This window comes from Furipterus horrens, unplaced genomic scaffold, assembly GCF_987537825.1.
Source record: "Furipterus horrens unplaced genomic scaffold, mFurHor1.1.pri manual_scaffold_3, whole genome shotgun sequence".
Classification (NCBI taxonomy): domain Eukaryota; kingdom Metazoa; phylum Chordata; class Mammalia; order Chiroptera; family Furipteridae; genus Furipterus; species Furipterus horrens.
The window spans coordinates 1821412-1840543 of NW_028327173.1; the positions used below are offsets into that span (position 1 = coordinate 1821412).

The following is a 19132-nucleotide window of genomic DNA, read 5'->3' on the forward strand; positions in this document are numbered from 1 at the left end:
GCAGGCCCCCACGTGGCCCCCGCATGACTCGCAAGTCCCCCACGGCTGCCCTCGGCACCGCCGCCAGCCTGAGGAGTCCTTGCATGAGCCACGCCACCCGCTCGGCACCCTGGCCTGTCCCAGCAGGGAGGGTGACCCTCTGCCAGTGCCCGCACTTGACCCTTCCCCTCAGCCCTCTCTCCAGCCACAGGCCCTCCAGCCTGGAATCTTCCCGGGGCCCATTCGGTACCCACGGCAGTACCCCTCACCTCAGGTGGGTCTCTGATGTCACCTTGAGAGCCCACTGCCCTGGGCGCCCTGCCCTGCCCTGGGCACCCACTGCCTTTGTCTCCCACTTGATCTGAAGTCCCTGCCCCTGCCCGCACGCTTGCTGGCCTCCTGCCTCAGAGGGTGGGCGCCGCTGCGTCTGTGTGTCCGGCCAGGTGGGAGGGGCTGGGGGGCCTGTCTGTCCACCCCAGAGCCCTGAATCGGGGGGGAAATGAGCAAAGCAGGGACTCAGCGCTCACTGGGGGCAGGGCCACCTCTCCAGCCACTGCCCTCGCGGCCTCTGCCTGCCGGCCACCCCCAGCTCTGAGCTGCTCCTCGGGTCCCACTCCCTTGCCCCCTCGGCACAGGGCCGTCGGCAGGGGCCGCCCATGACCCCCACCTCTCCCTCCTCATGCCCCCCACCCGCTTGCCACCACCCAGCTGCTCACTCGTTCTGTCCCCCAGTGAGAGGCACCACCCAGACCGCCGGGCCCCTCGGTGTCCTGATTCACGTGTGCAGGATGGACAGACTGAGGGACAGAGGGATGGACGGACGGAGGACGTCGGGCGGGCCCGGGGTCGGCTCTGGGGCGGCAGGTGGCTGACTGCGCGGGAGCTGGGCCCCTCTCCGTGGCGCGTCCCAGGGCGCCTACCTTCCTTCCTCTGCACCCTGAGGGGCAGGGCCTGGCCGGGGCCCATTGCCTGGTGGTGAAATCACATCTGTGCCTCCCGTGGGCCACGCCCGCTCACGGGCACCCGGAGCCTCCACCAGGACCCTGGGTGCTCTGGGTCCTCGCCGTCTCCGCGGCGCCGCCTGCAGGTGCAGGCGGGCAGAGCGGCTGTGGTTCAGCCTTGGCGTCCTGCAGACGCACGCCGGGGGCGGCCGGGGCACGGCTCTCCGGGGCGAGGTGTGGAAAGTTCCACGTGGCCCTGGCACGGGGTTGGGCAAGGCCCGCCGCAGCCCCGGGTGAGACGGGAGCGTGTGTGCGCATACCTTCCGGAGGAGAGGGTGCCTTCCCCCGGCGCAGGTCGAAGCTTGTCGGCATTTCCATCCGTTTAATCACAGACTCGGAGATGCTGGGGAAATACCGGCGGGACGGAGGTCCTGCTCCGAGTGGGATGGGTTATCTCCGCGCCGGGCCGGCTGCACGCCCGTCACTCACCTCTGGGTGGGGTCGAACCCAAGCCCAGACAGGCCTGCGGGAGAGGATCAGGGGGTTTGAAGTTTCTCTCTCTGTTTTGAAAAGTCTGGTCTTGGTGTTCTGCTGGGGGCGTGGGGGGCTGGGGGGTCAGAGCAACACCCGGGGAGGCCCTGGCTGACCCTCGCCGGGAGGCTCGGGCAAGCCCCTCGGATCAGACCCCTGGTACGCGCCCCAGGTGCACGTAGCCAACAGGGTGATGAGACAGACATGTGTCTGCCCCACTCAGAGCTCCTGCCCCGGCACGGGGAGCGGGGTGATGGGGAACACTTGGGGTGCGGAGCGCTGGGCTGGGGCCTCCCCACAGGAGCCCCCGCCAGAGCACCTAGCAGGAGGCATCCAGGCTTCCAGGGGCCATGCCACCCGAGGCCACTGTCCTCAGCCCCCTCCCCTTCGGAGCCACACTGATCCCCCAAGGGGGCCACGGCCGTCGCTCTTCACTGTGGTCTCCACAGAGAGTGGGAGGGACCACACGGCCAGGCCACGGCGCGGCGGGGGCCCGGACCCCATCTCCCGGCCTGTGGTTTATGGCGCAGGCTCACCTCCAGCCCTTGGCCCGGCCCCGAGGGGCCAGGCCGCGGAGGAGGCTCCCCCACCCGATCAGGGCCTGGATGGAGGCTGGGGGTAGAGCCCGGCGCAGGGAGTGAGGAGGGGCCGGGAAGCGCGGGGGCAGCAATGGCGAGGTTGGTGGGAGCAGAGCCAGGAGAGGCCTTAGCTGGGCCCCAAGGGGCAGCTCAAATGCGGGGTGCAGAGGGGCTGACCTCTGACCTTCGGCGGGAGCTGGGAGGACTGTCCATTCAGACTGTTGTCCCTCAGGGCTGCAATGGGGGTGTGATGGCAAGGTCCCCAAGGTCCCCAAGCAGCACTGGACACCCTTGGGTGCTGCAAGCTGGTGGAGCAGGGGACGGGGCAGGTGGCCCGCGGGGCCTGGCGCCAGGACCCGGCGGGGTTAGGAGGGGTTGGGGGAGCCTGCGACCGCCGGGTGGTGGGTCACTGGGGGGGTCAGGGCGGGTTTTGCTGGGCGTTGCCTGGGGGCCTCTTGGTTGTCTTTGCACTGGCTTTGAAGGCCCTCAGTCCGCTTTGTGGCTCTTTGGGGGAGCGCGGGGTCCTGGGGGTTCCCTGTGTAGCCCTCTGAGCCCGGCGGAGGCCCCAAAGCAAGAGGAGCCTGGCAGGAGCCCCGGGCCCTCACCTGCTGGTCGCAGAGCCTCGTGCCTCTGACACCAGAGATCCGCGGGGCCTGGAGTCGGGGCTGTGAAACCGCGTTCACTCCTCACCCGTGCAGGCGTCCCTCCCCCCACCCGCCCCCAGGATGCGGTTCTGGAATCCCGTGTCTGTCCTGGGTCCCCGGCCACGTGCTTGCCCGCTGCCTGCGTGGCCACAGGACAGGCTCCTGGCTGCTTGTTAGGGTTGGTTTCCCTCGTCTGTTCCGTACTGAGGCCCTTCCCGTCCTTTGTCCTTTGGGTGTGCAGGGGAGGCCACCGAGCGAGACCCACTAGAACATTCTCTGCGGAACTCAAGTAACCTTGCCGAGGGGTGGGGGGCCCCGCACACCCAGGTGCCAGCAGAGGTCAAGGTTCTCGTGGAGGGGAAGCTGCTGGACACCCGCTCAGAGCTGGCCGGGCCTTGGTGGGGTGTGTATGTGGCAGCGGCCTCTTCCACCCGCCTCTGGCCGATGACGCAGCCCCGGGGCTGTGGCCGCTGGGCTTGCACCCACCGGGGGTGGGGAGGGGAGTGGGAGCCAGCACCAGCCATGGCAGACGGGCTCTGCACGTGCGAGCTCGTGATGCTCTCCGCCCCTGAGCGGACTCACTGGACCCTCACAGAAGCCCCAGGCGCGGGCGTGGGCCCACAGAGGCTTGTGTGACAACAGTCACTGCTCCCCCCAGAGTGGCGGGAGCGGAAGCCCAGGAACTCGGGGATGGGTGGAGGGAGCCTGGGGGCTTCTAGGAGGAGGTGAGGAAGCACCAGCACGAGCCAGGGCCCTGTGGACCGGTAGTGCCCACGGGAGGCGAGGACTGGGGGCTCCCTGGGGGCCGTGATCATGGCCCAAAGGTGCAGGACTTCTGTCTCTGAACGTTTGCTCCTTGGGGCAGGACCACTCCAGGGCCTGAGCCCTGGGGTCCCCGCTGCTCCTGCTCTCTCCCCAAAAGTACCCTCCCGGGCGAGTCAACCTGAAAAGCCGAGCCTCTGGGGACATAACCAGAGTTGTGTTAAACTTCATGGGCAGGTGTTTCTGTGACCGTCACACACTGTTCCGCACCGAAGGGCCTGGGGCTTGTCCCTGAGCGGGTCCCCTGGGAGGTTGGACCCCAGAAGGACCTTGCCTTTTGCCAGCAGCTTGACCTGCTGGGGCCCACTAGAAATAGATTCTGCTGTGAGGGCGCCGTGGGGGGCACCCGAATAGACACGCGCTTTGTCACCGGCGGCGTGGTCAGAGCCCGTCTGCACGTCCACTGTCTGCCATTCGGGAGTTGCTGGCGGCGACGGTGGGTGCAGGGAAGCGGGGAGCGGGAGGGAGCCGGGGCGCAGATGTGAAATAATTACTTCTCCACCCAAATCCCTGGGGAGGAGTTACACATGTGAAACAGCCTCGCAGTAAAGGCAGACTTCCAGCACGCAGCTCACCGTGGAAGGACCGGCCTGGGGCGCAGGGAGGCCGTGTCCCCGAGAGCCCGCTGGTGGCTAGGACGGGGCAGCAGAGGGTGCAGGGAGGCGCCTGGTCCTCACAGGGAGGTGGCCTGCCCCTGGGGTGCCCAGAGCGGGAGTGGGCGTGGTGGGTCCTCATGACTTTTGGGGTCTGTTTCTTCAACCCCAAGTTTCTGAGCATCCAGTAGGGTGCTAACTGCAACGAGACAGGAAGGAAGTGACCGCCCTGGGGCTCGGGGGTCTCCCGCTCTCCCCATCCCTGTGCTTGGTGCAGAGCAGCCGTCCTCAGAGGGAGTGACTGGGGGTCTGGGTCTCCAACCTGCCCCTCTGCGTGGCCGGCCCAGCCTCAGTTTCCTCACCTGCCACCCTCATCAAGTTGGGGTGGGATGGGAGCTCGGATGGGTTCCCCAGGGTGGCACCCTTGGGTCTACCCCCACCCCCGCTGCTCTTAGGGCAGCTTCCTCATTTCCCTGGGACGGCATCCTTGCCAGAGGCCAGATCCCCCGCTTCCTAGAGATGGGGGCTCCCAGACATCCCTGCAGGGGCTGGTGCCTGTGCACCCTCCCATCCAGCAGCCTCCTCTCTCCAGCCCCATCCTGTCTGTGTCCTGCCCCACATGTGAGCATACATGTGCACGTGGCTCGGTCCTGCATGTGCCCTGCCCCATGTGTGAGCACATGTGTGCGCATGGCTCCATCCTGTGTGTGTCCTGCCCCGCGTGAGTGCACGTGTGCACGTGGCCACATCCTACGTGTGCCCTGCCCCATGTGTGAGCATGTGTGCATGTGGTTCCATCCTGTGTGTGTCCTGACCCATCTGTGAGCACATGCATGCACATGCCCCATCCTGTGTGTGTCCCGCCCCACGTGTGAGTACATGTGTGCATGTAGCCCCATCCTGTGTGTCCTGCCCATGTGTGAGCACACATGTACACACAGCCCCATCCTGTGTGTGTCCTTCCCAAGTGTGAGCACACGTGTACACATGCCTCTACCCTGTGTGTGTCCTGCCCCATGTGTGAGCACATGTGTGCGCATGGCCCCATCCTGTGTGTGTCCTGCCCCGCGTGTGAGTGCACGTGTGCACGTGGCCACATCCTACGTGTGCCCTGCCCGCGTGTGAGCATGTGTGCATGCCGCTCTGGGGAGAGGGCAGTGAGTGCCCTTGGCTGCTATGGACAGATGCGGGCCACCCTGGGATTTGGTTGAGAAGCTCTGACCCCGGCACAGGCCCGGGTGCCCTTCAGACCCCGTGCTCAGGCTGCCCACGCAGAGGGCAGGTCTGACCCCCTTTGCCCCCACCCGGTGTGATGCTCCTGGGTGGCACAGGGGACTGGGACGCAGGTCTGTGGAGCCGATGGGTGGGGCGGCTTGGAGGGGCCGCCTGGTCCTGAGGCAGGAGGTCTGGGCACCGTGCTGCTCTGGGGACACAGCGGGGACCTGCCTGGCCTGGCCCCTCCCAGGCGTCTGGCCTCGGAGGCGGGCCTGGTGCAGACCCTCTGCCCGGTCCCCGGGCGCTCACGGCCCTCCTGGGGCCGGCCCAGGAGCCCTGCACGCGCAAGCAGGCACATGTGGGTGCTGCCGGCCGGGCGTGTCCCGATTAGCCCACTCTCTTGGGAATTCTTATTGAAAACAAAACAAACCAGAAAAGTCCTGGTTTTGCCTGGGTTCCTGCCTCCTGCCAAGTGGGCATCGCCCGGGCTCCTGGGGCCTCTGATGCTGCAGGGCGCCCCCGTCTCACCCAGGCTCTCGTGCCACCGCGCTGGGCCTGCACCTGGGGTCCCGGCCCCCGGCTTCAGTCCTTGGTCCCCATCAGGGCTGGCCCGGCAAGGCCCCCCAGCCGCTAGGAAGAACGTGCAGGAAGCTCCCTGTGGACTGGGGAAGAAGGGCCTTTCAGGAGCCACGCGGGGCCGACACGCTTCCTAATAGGTGGGTTCCCTGCTGTGCTCAGAGCCTCAGCCACCGGGAGCAAACAGGACAGAACTCTGTGCCCCCTCGGGGGTGCGGGCAGAGGCGTCCCCCGGGGAGCAGGGCCCACAGAGGCAGCATGGTCCACCCGGATGGTACTCTCAGGGTGCTGTCACCTGGCTCCCTCCCAGGCACCAGAACCACAGGATGCCACTGGGTCTGCCACGCGGAAGGCCACGGCGGAGAGCCACCGGGAGGAGGGCCTACAGGGGAGTGCACGGAGGGGACCGAGGGCAGTGGGCTCCAGTGTGTGCGCAGAGCGGCTCTGCCCACCGCGCCAGGCCTGCCTGCTTCGGGCCGCTGGGCGCAGCGATCCTATCAGCCCCAGGTTTGGTGACTAATTCCCTGGCAGCCGACTCAGATCGTAAAGAATGTGGACAAGTTAAAATCTGAACAGTGTTGTCGTGGGGCTGCCTCCTGGTTTATTCTGAACAGAACGGCGGGGGCAGGGGCGCAGACCTGGAGTCCCTGCTGGGGTGTCCCCAGCCAGGGACACGTCTGAGGTTGGGATATAGGAAGGCTACCTGCAGCTCTCGGGCCACCCAGGGCCCGCCAAGCAGGGTCTCAGCTGTCACCTGGAGGAGAGACTCCACGGGGGATGAGGTGTAGCGCGTTTCTCATGAGAAACTGCAAGCGGACGGGGAGGGAGGGAGGAGGGAGGCAGGAGATGGGCGAGGACAGGACAGCTCCCTCCGTGTGCAGTCTCCCAGGACTGAGGGTCGAGGGTCGGATGGATGCTGGCTCCGCCCACTTGGACGAACCCGAGAGCCTGGTGGGTGCTGGGGTGCGGGGGGGGGGGTCCCAGCCTGCCTCTCCGGGAGGGGCGCATGGTCCCTGTCGCAGTGGCCGGGTCAGGAGAGGCAGGACCGTCCCTCCACGCTGTGTGGCACAGCGTCACTGAGTTCCAGTTCATGTCCTGCACCTATTTCAGGTGCACAGCTCAGTGGCTTTTAGTTCATTCACGGACCTGGGTGCCCATCCCGGCAGCTCAGCACCCCTAAAGGAAACCCTGCACCCCCTCAGCCACCAGCCCCAGCCCCGCCCAGCCTGTGGCCACCAGCACTGTGCGTCCGTCTGCGGGGACCTGCCCGCCCTGGACGCGGGGACTTCACAGGGCGTGACGGGCTCCTCGTGCCCTCAGGTTCAGCACATGCAGCTGTTCGTTTCGTTTCCATGGTGAAGGCGGAAGGCCCCACGGACACGCCGTCATAGTTTGTCCATCCGTCTGCCTGTTGGCGGGTGTGGGGCCTCCCTGTTTGACAGGTGAAGGCACGGGAAGCTGGGAGGGCTGTGGGGGCCGCCAGACCGAGGTCCCCCATCCCATTGCTAGATGGGTCCCCGGGTGTATGACACCAGGCCAAGATCAATGCCGGGGGGCAGCTGGCCCTCCGGGGAGCTGGGTCCTCAGGGGGCAACACCTGCCTGGCCTCCAGGAGGATGAGGTGGTGGCCTTGGGGAGAGGCTGTCACCTGTCACCTGTCACGTCCCTCCCCCTTGGTCATCCCCCGAGTTTCCTTCAGGCTGGGAAGACTCTGATGGAGCAATTCCCTTCCTGCCGGTCTCCCTCCCCGGCCAGCAGTGCGTGTGGGGGCTGCCTGGTGGACCCTTGGCAGGGACGCACGGGATGTGTGCCCCCGGGTGTGCTGGGCTGCACGGGGCTCGGGGTACGGAGCGCAGCCCCCCTTGGATGGAGACAAGGACTGGGGTGCAGAGGGCTGAGCCTGGCGGGAAGAGACTGGGGAAGGCTCCCCTGGGTTCTGCACTTGGAGGGGAGAGTGCCACCCGCCCTGCAGAGGGGGGCAGGTGCCACCCAGTCTGCCGCTGCTCCTGCCGCAGGGACCCCAGACCCTCTGCCTGCCTGACAATCGCCCCCCACTTCGCCGTCTCCATGGGCCCCCATGGTTCCGGCCCGCTGCCCCATGGACGGCTGGCTGGCCTCCCGTGCTGTCGACCAGGGCCACCACATCGCCCCGGGAAAGTCACTGCCATCGTGTGCCCCAGGGGCCTCATTTTTAAGACAGAGACATGGGCAGTGCCCACCCAGGCCTGGGGGCCGTGCAGGCACAGACAAGGAGCTATGGGAGCTGACGTGTCCCCAGTCCCTGGACCCCACAGAGGGTGACCCCGGGGACACACCCGCCTGGTGCAGCTCCTGTTCCTTCGGTGTGTGGCCTGGGGCAGGAGCTGGCACCAGTGTCGGGCCGGGCAGAGGGTGTGGTTAGACCACCAAGGACCTCGCGGCCGGAGAAACGGCCACAGAAGGAGGCAGCCCACCTGACAGATGCCCCTGAGCGTCAGCCCCCAGCCCGGCCCCACCCCCTGTGTGGCTGGACCTAGGAGCCAGGTCTGGTCCCCCAGAGCCGGGTGCATCTGCCCCGCATGGTTGGGGTGCCTTCTGCCCCCCACCCCGTGGCTCCCCCACCTGAGCTGTCACGGAGGGGCCGGAGGGGAGGATGCTGGGCAGGTGCTGCCCCCGGACAGTCCAGCCGGAGCCAGGAGGGTGCCCCCCGGTGCGCTCTGGGAGCCCCGGGCACCCTGGCCCCGGGAGGCTGATGGAGGGAGGGCGAGGTGAATATGTCAGTTCATCCCCACACAAGTAGTGACCTGTCGGGGGGGGGGTGCTGAGGAAGTATTTGGGATGACGGAGTGGCTGGCCCTTTAAGGCTCCTGTAACAGGACACCTGCCTGACAGCACAGGCCGGGGCCGGGCCTGGCTCCACGCTCCCCTCTGACGGTGGGCCTGGCGCCCCTCCCTCCTCCCACTTCCCGCCAGGCCCAGCTCCATCTGCTGAGCGGCACCATGGACCAGGTGAGCAGCCGGGCGGCCCCAGCCAGCCCCTACACCCCGGAGCACCCCGCCAGCGCGCTCACCCACTCGCCCTACGCGCAGCCCAGCTCCACCTTCGAGGCCATGTCACCCGCGCCGGTCATCCCCTCCAACGCCGACTACCCCGGCCCCCACCACTTCGATGTCACCTTCCAGCAGTCCAGCACCGCCAAATCGGCCACTTGGACGGTGAGTGGGGGCCCGCCCGCCGTTCCCACGGGCCCCTCTGCAGGGTGCAGGGCCGTGGGGAGCGGCGTCCTGGGCTGGAGGGAGGCCGGGTGCACCCGGCCGTCCGGCTGTCCACGCAGGGCTCCACCTGACCCGTGCCGCCCGCCAGGAGGAGCGTCAGGCAGGGGCGTGTCTTGGGGTTGGGCGGCCTGGGCGTGCCCACCCTCGGACATGTGGCTGGAGCTGGCCCGCCTCCCGCAGGGCCCCAGAGGGGATGGACTGGGCTCCCCAGCGAGGTCCGCGGGGCAGAGGCTCACCGCCCGCACCAACGTCATGGGGTCAGCACTTCCGCACGCGCGTGGGGGCTCTGGTGTGAATCCTACCTGGGCCGGGTGGGGGGCATGTGGCTCAGCCCCCTGGGAGCCCTCTGAGGCCAGGTCAGCGGAGGCCGGCAAGGAGCATCTGGAGGCTGGTGGGTGTGGGCTTTGCCCTCACGCGTGATCTCTGGGGTGTCATCTCACGCACAGGGTGAGGCAGGGAAGTCAGGGAGGACCGCAGCGCTGTGGGGTCGGGATCTGGCCCCGTGGGGCTCGTGCCGACTCGGATAGCACCCTGCCCTGGCTCCCATACTGTGGACACCGGCGGTCCCATGGGGCAGCGCCACCTCCTCCAGGAAGCAGCCCATGCTTACCCCCACTTGGAAAGGGGACCCTGAACAGAACACTCCACGTGGGATGATTGTGTCCCGCCCCCACGGGAGCAGTGAGAGGGTGGCCCCGATGCTCTGCCATTCTAAGAACCCACTGCCCTGCTGCCTGGGGGTGAGGCTTTCCCCACGTTCCCGGGAGGTGGGGAGATGGTGGAGGGGGTGGGGCCACAGGTGCCCTGGGTCAGGCTCTGCGGGGGGCCCATCCAGGGACTGGGCACCAGACCGTGGCCTCCCTGTGGCTGTTTCTGGTCCCCGCTTGGGCTGTAGCCTCCCCCAGGTGCTGGCCGCTGGCTCAGTTAGGGCTGCAGGGGGCAGGGACCCCTGCGGCCCCTGTCAGTGTCCCACCTTCCCTGTCTCCTTACGGGAGTGGCAGAAGGGCTTAAAGGAGATGGGGCTGTGCAGCACCCAGTGTGGGGGGGCATCATGCAGTCACACCAGAGCAGCCTTTGTCTCTTCCCTTGCCCAGGGGGCTGGTGATGGGGACCTCCCTAGGAAGCCTGGTCCTCCTGGGCCTGCCAGAGGGTTGGCTCGGTTCCCTATTGCCTGCGGGGTCCCGGTCCTCACACCCCAGCTCTGAGGTCTGGCTGGGTGATGGGTAGCCAGATCAGGAGGCCCTGCGGCACCCCCGCAGTTGCACACCTCTGGCAACAGCAGGCTCACTACCGCTCCGATTCCACATTCAGAGTTGTTCCCTAAGCCTTTCTCGCTCCCCTGTGAGGGGAAGGGTCGTGGCCCCTCCCGCACTGAGTTCTGTCACCGGGGAGGGTCCCGGCCCCCTTCCTGGCCTCTGCTTGGGGGTGCTGGTGGGGTCTCTGCAGTGTCTGGACAGCTCAGAGGGCCTTGGGTGGTCCGAGCTGCACCCCGGAGCATCAGGAGCTCCTCTCCGCAGGCTGCTCTGCCATCTGGGGCCCTCTGCCCTGGGGCTGGCGGGGACCACGGCTTGGTCACCGTTCTCATGGCCGTAAGTGTCCTCACAGGGGGGTCTGCCCAGAATGGGGGCAGCCCAGCCAGCCATGCCAGGGGCAGGGAGGCTCACCTGTGCCCATGGGTGCTGCCTCCAGGCATCACCCTGGCCCGACCCTGAGCAGGGACCACCGCCATCCCCCCACCGGGGCCCTGAGAGGCTCTGAGCCGCAGCAGCTGAGCTGCGGAGGAGGCTGCACCCCTGGGGCCACGGAGCCCCCCCAGCCCTCATCTGTGCAAGGGGGGGGGGGACAAACATCGATAATGAGAGTTTTGGCACCTTGGCTGCCAGGGAGTAGACCCCCCAGGAGGGGTGGGCAGACCCGCGTGCAGGACGGCAGTGCCAGGCCGCCGCCTGCTCACAGCTTTGGGGGCCTGGCTGCGCGGACGCTGCCCAGACTTGCTGCCCGGGCCTCCGCGCCATGCCAGCCGGCTGGTAACTGATAGGTAATTCATATTTTTCTCAAGTACAATTCCAAATCGACTGCTGCCTTCACTCCTCTTCCCGCTCAGGAAAAACACCCGCCCCGGTCCCCAGGGGACCGCAGCTGTTAATGGGGTCTTTGGCCTCCGCCCGGCCCGGGTCCCTGGGGGCTGCCCCCGCTGGGTGGTGCATCTGCCCTGAGCAGCTCCCTCAGACCGCACGCCTCACGCCTGTGTTTCTGGGCGCCCAAGATCTGGTGCCCTCGATCCACAGGCATGTGCATGTGTGCATATGTGCATGCACCACACACCACACAGAGACACACAGGGGCTCATGCATATGCATACACTGGCACCACCACCCAGTGCATGCACACACGTACACATGCACGCACACAGAGGTGCACAGCATGCACACATCTGTGCACACATGCAAACACGCACCGCCCACAGTACACCCATGCACACACGCCGACACGCATGTGCACACACGAGTGCACCCATGCAGACACATACACCTACACGCACGCGCGCGCACACCCGTGCAGGCCTCTGCAGGTCGCTGCCCAGCATTCTGACGCCGCCCCCAGAGGCAGAAGGAGGCGGGTCTCAGGCCACAGCAGCTGAGAAGGGGCCTGTGCTCCGGCTCAAGGGGACACTGACCAGGGCGAGGGCCAGCTCGGAGTTGGCGTCGAGGTGGCTGCACAGTGGGGAGGGCGTGGTGCACCCTGCGGTGAGCTGTCCTGGCTGTGGCTGGCCTGTTTTGGGGCTCACCTGGGCTTAGGGGGGACAGACCCGTGGAAGACTGTGGTTTCAGGTGAAGCCCTTGGGCACTGGTGTTTCCTAGACCCATGGACGGTGGAGCCAGGTGTCTCTGTCCCTGTTCCACACTCTCCCTGGGACCCCCCATGGTTGGCAGTGATGGGGACAACTGGTGATAGGGGTCCGAGGAGCAGAGAAGGAGCAGCACCCTTGACGGGCATCTGGATGCTGTCCAGCCCAGCTCAGCCTCCCCCTGCTCCCAGGGCTGAGCTTGCTGTTTGGGAGGTTTGGGGACAGGTGTCCGAGGTCAGGCAGGACGGCTTGGTGCGGTTGGAGTCCTAGCCCAGCCTTGGGGCACCTCTGGGGGCCCGAGTGGCTCTGTAAGGGCAGTCAGCCATGGGCACATGGCAAGGCTGTGCCCAGTACGATGGCCCAGCCTGGACATAGTCCCTGAGTGACCTCCAGCTGTCCCCAGGCCCCGCATGTGTACACACGTGTGCGCGTGCGTGGAGGGTGGCAGGACAGAGCGGCCGCGCGGGATTCCTGGGTGGAAGGTGGCTGAGTCAACCCTGATGGATCCAGGAGAGAACTTTCCAGCCGCTCGGAGGCTCGTGGGCAGGAGGCCCGTGGAGGTGTCCCAACATGACCATGGTGTCAGTTGTGTGACCCTGAAAGTTTAAGGAGCGCATCGGTGGAACAGATGCCGCTCACTGGCACCAGGAGCCGTTAGGGCAGCGTCCTCCTGGGGCTCATTGTGGAGACGAAACGTGCGTTACTGGGGGACGTGAACAGTCCTGGAGAAACTGCCGAAATCGCTTGCATTGTGCGAAGCTCTGGGGGCGGGACGAGCTTCCTGCGGGCGGGCCCCGGCTGGGATCTGGGCCCTGAGGTTCCTTGTGGCCTGAGCTTGGGGTCACCCCTTCTCTCTCCACCCTCTCCAACAGCTGGGGGAGCCCCTGGGCCTGGAAGTCACAGAACTTGGCCTTGGAGCCCTGAGTGGGGCCGGGAGGACCACACCTCAGTCCCAGGTGGGAGGCCCCACATTGCACCCCCAGTTCTTGTGGGGGACACAAGAGACAGGCCCTGGGAGGCAGGAGTCGATTCCACAGGCTTGGGGCTGTGGGCGGGGCGCCACCTATTCGCTGGCTCTTGTTTCTGAAGTGGAGCCGGCCCGCGGAGCCTGGATATGTGATCAGTAGCGCTGACGTCAGCACTGCAGAGGCCCTCCCCGGGCCCCCCCAGCGCAGACCACGCCCTAAGCACCCCGGGCGGGAGCTGTAGGCAGGTGAGTTCGCCTCCCTTTATGGAGGAGGAAACCGAGGTTCATAGAGGTCAAGTCCTTGCACAAGGTCACCCGTCGGCAGTGGTGGGGTCTGTAACCGGGTCCTGAACTGGGGACTTACCTGCAGCCTCCGTGGCAGGAAGGTCAGAAGCAGGAGAGGCCCCTGCCCAGGTGTCCCCTTGGGAGCCAACACGACAGCCTTCCAGAGAGACCCCCTGCGCATCTGCCGCCGCTGGCACCGTGGCCGGCCTCCCTCCCTCGTCTCCCCCAGATGCCATTTGCCAGTCCAGCGCCATCCCTGGCACTGCAGTGGCCGCCTGCGCTGGACCAGCGGCCGCGTCCCGGGCAGAGTGCCGCAGCCAGAGGCTCCCGGGGCTGTCCTTCGAGCAGAGGGTCCCACGGACCCCGGCCCCCTGCCCAGATGGGCTGGCCCCTGCTTTCACCATGGCAGACAAGGCCGGGCCAGCTCAGAGGACACGGGTGAGGTGCAGTGAGGGCTGCGGAGCGCAGAGCCTGGCTGGCCGCCAGCCCCGTGCGGGGCAGCTCCGCAGCCTGGCCCGCAGTCCAGCCTGCTGGGTTCTCACCAGAGCCCTTTCCCCACGACGCCTGCCGTCTCCAGGAGAGCCTGTGGGTCTCCGGCTGGCAAGGTCCAAAAAGCCGCGCGTGGGCCGAGTGACCCGCACGAGCACCTGGCTGAGGCTCAGGGACGCGCCACCATTTCTGCCCTTGGAGTGGCAGGGTGGCTGCTGGCAGGAGTTCTGGGGCTTCCTGCAAACCCAGCGCTGTCCCCAAGGACCCAGAACACATCCTGCTCTCCCCTCCACCCCCCTCGGGGCCCCGGGAAAGCCGGGTGACGGGCCTGGGTTACAGAGGCGTGGCTGGAGGCCCAGACCCCGCTGACCCACAGGGCCTCCGGCTTCCCGCCCCAGCCCGGGCCCTGCCCGCTCTCCCGGGCCAGGCTGTGCCCCACCGCCGAGGCTTCTGGAGTGGGCTTCGGCCTCACCCACGGTGTCCTAGGCCTTTGCCGGCTCCGTGGACTTGGGGCCCGTGAGCTCTCCCTGGGGCAGCTGGGTGCACACCTGCTTCCCCCCCCAGATCTGAGGCCAGGACGAAACCCCAGCAGGTGTCCTCTGTTGGCTGCAGCCCCGGGGCATGAGCAGGCCAAGGCCAGGAGCTGCAGGCCGTGGGGGTCCCTGTGGCTCTTACCTGTTTCGGGCCTGGCTGGAGGGACTCTTGGGGTGGGCTGCCTGGCTCCTAAGGGTGTCCCCCACCAGCCTCAGGCCTGCCTCTCCCCAGTGGGCAGCTCCTTGTCCATCGCCTCTGGGGACTCCCCTGGACAGTGGTCACAGTCACTCAGCCTCTGTTTCTGCTTTGTGTTCATTCTCCTCTGGGCTCTGGTCAGGGGACCCCCCAACCCTCAGCCTGTGTGGGGGTGTCAGCAGGTACACCCATCCTCTGCCCTAGTTAGGTGCTCCCGAGGAGTCATGGTGGCCTCTCGGGTCCTGCACGTCCGTTGTTGGGCCAGGCACCGTCTCGACAGGCATCCAGGGGGTCGCTGCAGCCCCCAGCCTTCGGGCCTGTGGCCGGTGTGGGGTGCTGCCTGTGGCCCTCTCGTGCGTGCTGTGAAGCAGGCTGTGGGGGGTTGTTGCTGGCGCCCCCACCTCCTCCCCAGGCTGTGATCCTGTCCTGGCCTCCCTGACACCTGACAGAACCCACCCATGTCCCCAGAAGCTCCTCACGGTGGGGGCGCATGATGTGGGGCACTGAGCATGGGCAGTGCAGAGCGGGAGCCCCCAGGAGGGGCTAGATTGAGCGGCTCATGGTGTATGTCACCTCGAGACCCCTCCTGACTGGGAAGGTGGAGAGGGTCCCTTCCCTGGGGGAACCGTGTGAGGGGCTGGCTTCTGGGCTCCGGGGGTCGTGGGTGGCTCTGTGAGCTCATGGAGTCTGTAGCCAGGGGTCCCGTAAGGCAGCCGTGGGGCTGCCTGGGACGAGAGGGTCCGTGGCCTCTGGGAGGTCCTCCAAGGGGCCTTGACCCGAAAGAGAGGAGAGCAACGTGGCTCTGAACACGCATGCACACGCACACACACACAAAAAGCAGATGAAAGTTGGCTCTCAAAAAAATCATTTAAAAATAAGCGCCCCCACCGCAGCCCCGTCTTCCAGAAGCTGTTGTGACAGATTCGCCCAAGCTGGTTAACGGTATTTGCGGTTTGCAAGATGCTACACGTCCCTAGAAAATGACAGACACGTTATTATCACCTCTCCTCTCTCCTCCTGCCCAAACCTGCCTGCACCACGCACCCAGCTGCTGAGCAGTGAGTGGGCGCGGGGAAATTAACAGCCACCGCGCCTCCCGCCACCCTCTCGCCCACAGCCCCCGCCAGCCCCACCAGACCCGGGGCTCCCAGCCAGGCCGGGCCCATCGTGAACCAGGAGGGTCGGGGGAGGGAAGGGGGCGGGCGAGGGCAGGGTGGGCATACCCCGGTGTGCGGCGGGGCAGGCAAGTCGAGACGGCTCTGTGTCAACAGCCGAAGATAAATAAGATTTTATCGGCTCAGAATCTGTTGAAACACATCCATCTAGCGGTTCCGGGGAAGGAGAGGCAGGATGGAGGGAGGGGGAGGGGGTGGCTCCACGTGACCTTTTCTCCAGAACAGGCGAGGACCCGGGAGTCCTTCCTGGCTGGCTTCTTCAGCACCCAGCCCAAGGCCCAGGAGCTCTGGGAGGGGGGCCCCTGGCGTGTGGGTGCGGTGCAGACCTGCCTCTCCTGGCTCCTACAGCTCACTCCCTGCCCCTACTCCGGGTTTGGAGCAGGCGGCCGGGGCAGCACCGGCCTGGGGACCCCCTGCGGGGAGCGAGCCAGGCCCGAGGCTGGCGGTGGCCTCACCCAGGATGCAGAGGGAGGGGTGCTGACCAGCAGTCACCCAGCGGCCTGTCCTCCTCGCAGCCCCACGCTTTCTGCGCTCAGACTCCTGTCGGCCGTGCAGGACCACGGACAGCTCCCCGCAGCTCCTCCCCGCATGGGGCCACCAGAGCGTGCCCCACTCCCCTGGGCCACCTGCGCTGCATGTCCTGCGTGTTCCCAGGACCTCGGGCGGGGAGTCCAGACCCCACAAGCACCGCTGGGGTCCCCCCCCCACCTGGGCTCAGCTGGGAGCTGCCCTGAGTCCCATCCTCGCCCTCCTCCCGTGTGTCTGTCTGCTGTTTCTGGGAAAGTGGGTCCCAGGCTTCTGAGGAGGCACCCGGCGGGCAAGAGGGGCTTCGCGGTGCTGCCCCCACTGTTCAGACCCCGGGGTCCATCGGGGAGCTGAGAGAAGGGACTCTGCTGCACCGGGCCCCTGCTCCATCCCTGTAGGAACTGGCAGATGAGGGAGGCGGCCTCCTGCTCTGGGCCGCCCTGCGAGCTGTTGGGCTGCCCCGGAAGGTGGCCGGCCAGGACGCCTGTCCCTCCCAGCCCGCCCACCCCAGCTCACCCGGGACCTGCCTTGATGGGCTTAGTGACCCCATCTCAGATCCACTCCCCCACACGGCGACAGGACCGATGGGAACCTGTGGGTAGTCGGCGAGAGGGGACTGCAGGCCCACGTGCCCTGGGGACCCACTAGGCTCCTGCCCCTCACTCTCAGCCAGGGTCCTCTGCCTGTCCCTTTCCCCGCGGAGGGGACCTCACTCACCGGACACCTTCCCAGGGGCAAGTCCCAAGGGCATCCAATGGATGGGGCATGTTTGGGTGCGATGGGGCTCGTCCTCAGCAGGGTCCCAGTTTCCCAAGGATGGGGAGACCCCAGCCCACTTGTCCCTAATCCCCATTGGACACCACCCCAGAGACAGGGCGGTATTTCCGGCGGGGAGAGACAACTCACGCTGCTCGGGCCCGAGGACAGTGCAGGCCTCGGGACCCCGTGCTCCCAGCTCAAGGTTGGCTCTGTCTCCCCGTGTCTCCCCGTGTCTCCCCAGCCCTTGCTTTCCCCGCACTTGGACGTGTAGAGGCTGAGGCCCTGCGGGTCCATTGTGTCTCCCGATGGCCAGAGAAGCAGCTCTGGAGGCCAGTGGGAGCCTGATGTCTCGGGGTCAGGGTGTCAGACCCCCAGCTTCCAAGCCACAGCCCATGGCCCTTCGGCCTCTGTGCTCCGGGCCTCCCTCTCAACGCTCAAGTGGGCAAGACCCCTGGTTTCTCTAAGAGTGACCTGTTTCCTCCTCAGTGCTGAGGCCACAGAAGCCTGACTCTGGGCTTTTTTTACCGAGACTCCACCCTGCAAGTCTCTGCGGTTGGGAGGAGTGGGGGTGCGGGCTGAGGTGCACAGCGAGGGGGGAAGCCAGACCTGGGCGGGCCTGGCTCCCAGCCCCTTCCCGGCCCCCGCCCTCCAACAGTGACTCCTTATTTCCCCGGCCTTTTGTGTCCTTGCCCAAAAGAGGGACGTAATGGTACCTCCGTCTCCACTGTGAGACCCACACAGAAAGCGTCCAGGCCTGGCTGCGGCGGGCACCCCGATGGTGGCTGTCACTGCGCGCAAACCAGCCAGCGGCTGCCCCCGACGGAGAGGTGCCTCGAGGGGCAGGCCCACGGGCGGCTTGGGGGAGGGCCCTCGGGCCGCATGGGCAGCCGGGGCCTCGCGAGGCTGCGGAGCTGGGCCTGCGCCTCATCCCCGCTCCCTCCCGTCCAGTACTCCCCGCTGCTGAAGAAGCTGTACTGCCAGATCGCCAAGACGTGCCCCATCCAGATCAAGGTGTCCGCCCCGCCGCCCCCGGGCACTGCCATCCGCGCGATGCCGGTCTACAAGAAGGCGGAGCACGTGACGGAGGTCGTGAAGCGCTGTCCCAACCACGAGCTTGGGCGGGACTTCAACGAGGGTGAGGCTCCCCAGCCTGGGCGCCAGCAGGGGCCGTGGGAGGGGCTGGCGGTGGGCTCAGCATCCCCCCGTCTCCCCCCAGCGTGGTCAGGGCCTCAAGTGCAGGTGTCCCAGCAGAGCCTCCGTCCAGCCTCGAGGAGGGGGGTGGGACAGCCTGCAGTCTCGAGGCCCCTGCCAGGCCCCGGCTCAGCGCGGCTCTGAGGCGCTGTCCCTCCCGGCAGGACAGTCGGCCCCGGCCAGCCACCTCATCCGCGTGGAGGGCAACAGCCTCTCGCAGTACGTGGACGACCCCGTCACCGGCAGGCAGAGCGTCATGGTGCCCTACGAGCCCCCACAGGTAGGCCTGGCCTGGGGGGCAGAGACCCCCGTGTCACCTGTCCAGTCCCCGGTTAAATCCTCCCTCACCCTCAAGGTCCCGCCCCGCCTCGCCCTTGCCCCCTGTCTGGGCACAGGCCCCCCATCTGCGGTGGGAGGGGGCTGACGACCTCTGAGCTCAGCGCTCATCTGTCCTCTCTCCCCGCCTGTCTGCTCCCGCTCATGAGATTCAAGAGGGGAGGGGTGGAGGCCTGGAGTTTGTGGGGTGCAGCGGGAGGTGAGGGGGGGGAGAGGCCGACGATCAGGGGATGCATGCGTAGAGCCTGGGGGCGAGGGGTGACTGACGGAATGGGGGGCTGCAAGAGGTGGGCGGGGTGGAGAAACCCTGGAGGTCAGACCTGGACCTGAGGCAGCACAGGTCTGGGAGACGTGGGGGCCCAGCTGGCTGAAAAGCTGGGGTGGAGAGAAGCAGGGGAGGGGCCAAGGCGTGATGGTGTCATGGGGCCAGGACAGGAGGGCCCCCGTGAGCCCTTGCCTCTCCTCTGCCTCGTTCTGAAACCACCCCCTAGACGCCCCCGAGCTGGGCCTGGCTCCCCAAGGTCTCCCCGGCCTAAGAGCAGCCTGATCTCGTGGGCCCGAGCCCAGGGTGGGGTGGGCCCGCCTGCCCTCTCCCCGCTTCACGCCCTCACCCGCGGGGACAGCCAAGAGAGCGGGGCCCTCCCGCCCCCTGCTGGCCGCTCTGTGCAAGGCTGGGTTTTCCGAGGCTCGTGAC

The 19132-nt window shown here is 67.1% G+C and overlaps 1 protein-coding gene across 5 annotated transcripts in view; it reads left to right on the forward strand.

Moving 5' to 3' along the window:
- Positions 1-19132, forward strand: part of TP73 (tumor protein p73) — a 39542-nt gene that overhangs the window by 14450 nt on the left and 5960 nt on the right. For 2 of the 5 annotated variants that reach the window (XM_090268481.1, XM_090268484.1), the window contains exons 4-6: positions 8832-9074; positions 17860-18046; positions 18267-18382. In XM_090268481.1, coding sequence (XP_090124607.1) covers positions 8832-9074; positions 17860-18046; positions 18267-18382 — 546 coding nt within the window. Of the gene's footprint in view, positions 1-5756; positions 6020-8831; positions 9075-17638; positions 17739-17859; positions 18047-18266; positions 18383-19132 lie in introns of those variants that run through there. The other 3 variants (XM_090268482.1, XM_090268483.1, XM_090268485.1) reach the window with 3 other exon arrangements.